General features: G+C 31.4%; 1 protein-coding gene across 1 annotated transcript in view; it reads right to left on the bottom strand.

Annotated features, from left to right (window-relative positions):
- Positions 1–3,801, bottom strand: part of SERPINI1 (serpin peptidase inhibitor, clade I (neuroserpin), member 1) — an 80,954-nt gene that overhangs the window by 21,519 nt on the left and 55,634 nt on the right. The window contains exon 6 of the mRNA XM_012640171.1: positions 241–338. Within this exon, the coding sequence (XP_012495625.1) occupies positions 241–338 (98 nt within the window). The remainder of the gene's footprint in view (positions 1–240; positions 339–3,801) is intronic.

Genomic DNA, 3,801 nt, shown 5'->3' with positions numbered 1-3,801 from the left:
AGAGAGGTCTTCTGAAGAATATAATCAAAGATAAGACATGAACCAGATAATATAAACTTAATGTTATGACTGTATTTATAGTTTTGCTTGTAGAAGTTAAATATATTTCTCGCTAGACTTATTTGGCAAGCGGTAACTATATTTTACCTCAGAAGTCCCTAGTAAATAGAGGATTTAACATCATCATTTTAAAAAGCTCTTATGGAATAACATTTTTTAAAATTAGTGTTTATTTCTTACCAGACAGGGCTGTCAAATTTGCATTTTTGATGAAAATTTCAGTTATTCCAAGAGCCTTCAAAACATCCTTTAAATCAATTTCCTGTTCCACTGTGAACCTGGAGAACATAAAGGGGGAAACGCATTTAGTTACAGCATCTTGTTACCTGGGACATGAACAAAATGTTAGATGTGTTGATTTTAAAAATCTACTTTTTAAGAGGTAAATTATGCTAAAACTGGCTTTTGACTGCAAGTAGTATTTGACAGTGCTTATAAAAAGAGGGGGCATCAAAGAGAATGCCATAACAAAATAGGATTTAAATTCATAGATAGGAAAATACATGATACAGACATAAAACTGTAATATATCACAGAATAAATGAGTTTTGAGATCAAGAATCATTACCATAGTACTATGTAAAACTTGCAAATGAGTAGCTTTCAAAATCTTTTGACCTAGTAAGTAATATATGTGTTTTTTTTAAGCTGGTAATGGCTAATCATACATTTGCCCAGGGTATTTCATTCTTTTCTTAGTATCCTTCTCAATTTATGCTGCTCATTCACTATCCACAACCCCTATGGACAGGGTCACATAAAAGCCAACTTACACTGTAGAATAAATACATTCAGCACTTTAAGTCCATACAACTCAGAGAAAGGAAACATCAAACCTCTAGAACATAAGCTTGTTTTCATGACGTCATCACAGAAAAACAATTACTTAATTTAAGTGAGTTAATTATTATGCCTTAAAAATTATGTGCTTATATAACTATAGTACGGTTTTTAAACAAAAGAATTATGGGTCTTTATTTCTTGTTTTTATTGACTTTATGAATTATTACATAATACACAAATGTATATCACTTTTATAAAAAGAAATGAACCATTATTTAAAAACTTAAATGAAAATAAGCACAGTGATCATCAACAGAATATTACCTTTAAAAAGTTTCCACAGAAAGCCAGATTGATCCTAATATAGAATTTCCCCTAAACCAATGAATTGCATTATCAATCTTTCTAGTGAAGAAATGGACCAAACATGCCTGCATTAACAAATACATTTTTAAAAAGCAAAGACATTTATTACTTTTTTAAAAAGAAAGTGAAAACAACTGTTTAGAACTAAATGTTTCCCTTTTTCTAAGATGTTGCCTCCTGATCAATACAGATTATAAACATAAATTCATAGGCAATAGGCTGTGTCCTTAAAAGGACTAAGTCTGTGACAGTCATTAATGTTACATTAGCATCCTTTCTGATGTCTGGTTACAAGAAGAATAAGAAGAAAATGATTTCTGTAAACAAGAGGAATGATCAGGAAGAAATAATTTTAGCAGGTTTATGTTTACGGAAAAATGACCAAAACACAAGTACACATATATCAAACATACTAAACTGGGTACTAATTGTTATCGAAATTTCACACTTGGACTTAACCTTGTTTCTTTTGTTCTCTACCAAAAGCAGATATTGATTGTGAAAGTAGGAATGTTCTATGGTGCCACATCTCAAAAAGGGAATGAATAGAAAAATACAGAATGTCTTACAGAATATGTTCAATGGCTTAAGGTGATGTGGGGTGTGTATGTGTGTGTGTGTGTATGTGTGTGTGTGTGTATGTGTGTGTGTGTGTGTGTGTGTGTGTATGTGTGGTGTGTTTATTGTTATTATTCATTTTTGAACACTTATATGGAGCTTACTATACACCAGAAACTGCTCCAAGAGTATAAAAATAGATTAATTTAAATATCATTGCAGCCCTTTGAGGTCAGTATTATTACTACCCTCAGGTAATAGAAGAAGAAATTTGAGTGGCAAATGGATGAAATAACTTGACTACATCATACAGCTAATAAGTGGCAGAGCAGGGATATGGATCTGTGTGGTATTATACATGTCCTGATCCATCAAAATAAGAAGGTGAATAGGGGGTTCTGTTTACTTCTCAAAATCAACTTGGTTTGTTTCACACTTTTGCAGCTGGCTGTCAGGTAATGGTAAGTAATTGATTCAAGTGAACTTGGGGAAGTTCCTTAATTTCTGAGCCTCAGTTTTGGCATGTGAAAAATGGCAATACTAATACCTACTTCATGGCATTGTTGGAAGGATTAAATAAAGTTTCTAAAAGTCTTAGGATGGTGCTAGCATGCAGGAGGCATGCAATGTAGGACATACTATTAATACTATGTACAATATTGCAGTTATGCATGTCACATGATTATAGATGTTAAGGTGTTGTATATTTACATTCTAGTAGTAGTTGGAATAATTTTATTAAATAGCTGTATTAATTCCTGCTAACTTAAATTAGTCAAATCTAGTGTTTATTGATTTTAATATTTGTAGTGTTTGGCATAGGACAAACCACATAGGTTGAAGTCATGTTAAATTCAAGTGTTCTTAAGATTTTTTGTTCAAAGTTGAAGACAGGATGTAAATAATATCCACTTGTTCATTTGTTGTCTTTTTTTCTTTAACAAACTATTGAAAAATAGCTATTACTCATTTATTATCTCTCCTCTCTTAATATAGACTAGTATTAATACAAATAATCATTATCATCGCCCATAAATTGAGTGCTTACTATGTTCCAGGCACTATGAAAATACTTTTATGTGCATAGTATCCATTTAATCATTTCTATAATGATCTCGAACAACTCTATGAGATAGGTATTATTATCTCTGAGCTACAGAAGAACAACACTAAAGCTTTACAAAGCTAAGCAACTTTCCCTAATCACACAGGTAATAGGTGGAAGAATGAGAATATGAACTAAGGCCTTTCTAATTGCAAAGCACCCCATCACTAATCATTAAATACAACAATGGCTTTTAAAAATAAAACAATATTAGAGCCAGATTTTACATTTTACTGAGTGTAAAAATAAAAGCCATAACACTTGCTTTTTCTAAAGCCAAAAGGCATGCCTGTTTTAATAAAGGCATACAATGTCATTATGCACTTGCAACTTTCTGTCTGAATAAGTCAGAGAGGTCTGTTGAGGGCAGAACAATAAAGACTGAGTAGACTAGTGAAGCAAGTCTTAGAAAAGAACAAATATGTCCTACGTAGGATATTATAAAATGTATAAGCAACTAAAAAACAAATCAAACCCTTTGTAGGAAAACCTAATGTTTAGATTCATGTTAAAGAACAAAATCAGATGGCTTATGTACTGGTTTTCTTTTACAAACATGGAAATAAAATGCTTTATTAATAGACAATCATTTCAAAATATCAGGATGGTTTCTGGTTACAAATGGACAACCACTTCACATCCTTTGATTTCCAACACTCTAATCACAAATGAGAAATCTGAGACTGCAAAAGTCAGAGTAGAAAAGTGAGATGCATCTGCGTTCTAAGTATTAAGATATTTGATGTTGATTTTAGAAAAATATTCTCATACCTAAGATATATTAGTAACGACTGAAAAGGAAGAGTATATATTGAAGAGAATAAAATTTAAGAGAGTCAGATTTTTAAAGAAATTCTATTTAGAGAAAAGTATATATAATGCTACCTATAAGGTTAACACAAGATAAATCCTAGGACTTAAGAGGTACA

The sequence above is a fragment of the Propithecus coquereli genome, unplaced genomic scaffold, assembly GCF_000956105.1.
Source record: "Propithecus coquereli isolate 6110/MARCELLA unplaced genomic scaffold, Pcoq_1.0 Scaffold15, whole genome shotgun sequence".
Classification (NCBI taxonomy): Eukaryota; Metazoa; Chordata; class Mammalia; order Primates; family Indriidae; genus Propithecus; species Propithecus coquereli.
The sequence above is the reverse complement of the archived record's forward strand: the minus strand, read 5'-3'. Positions and strand labels throughout refer to the sequence as shown.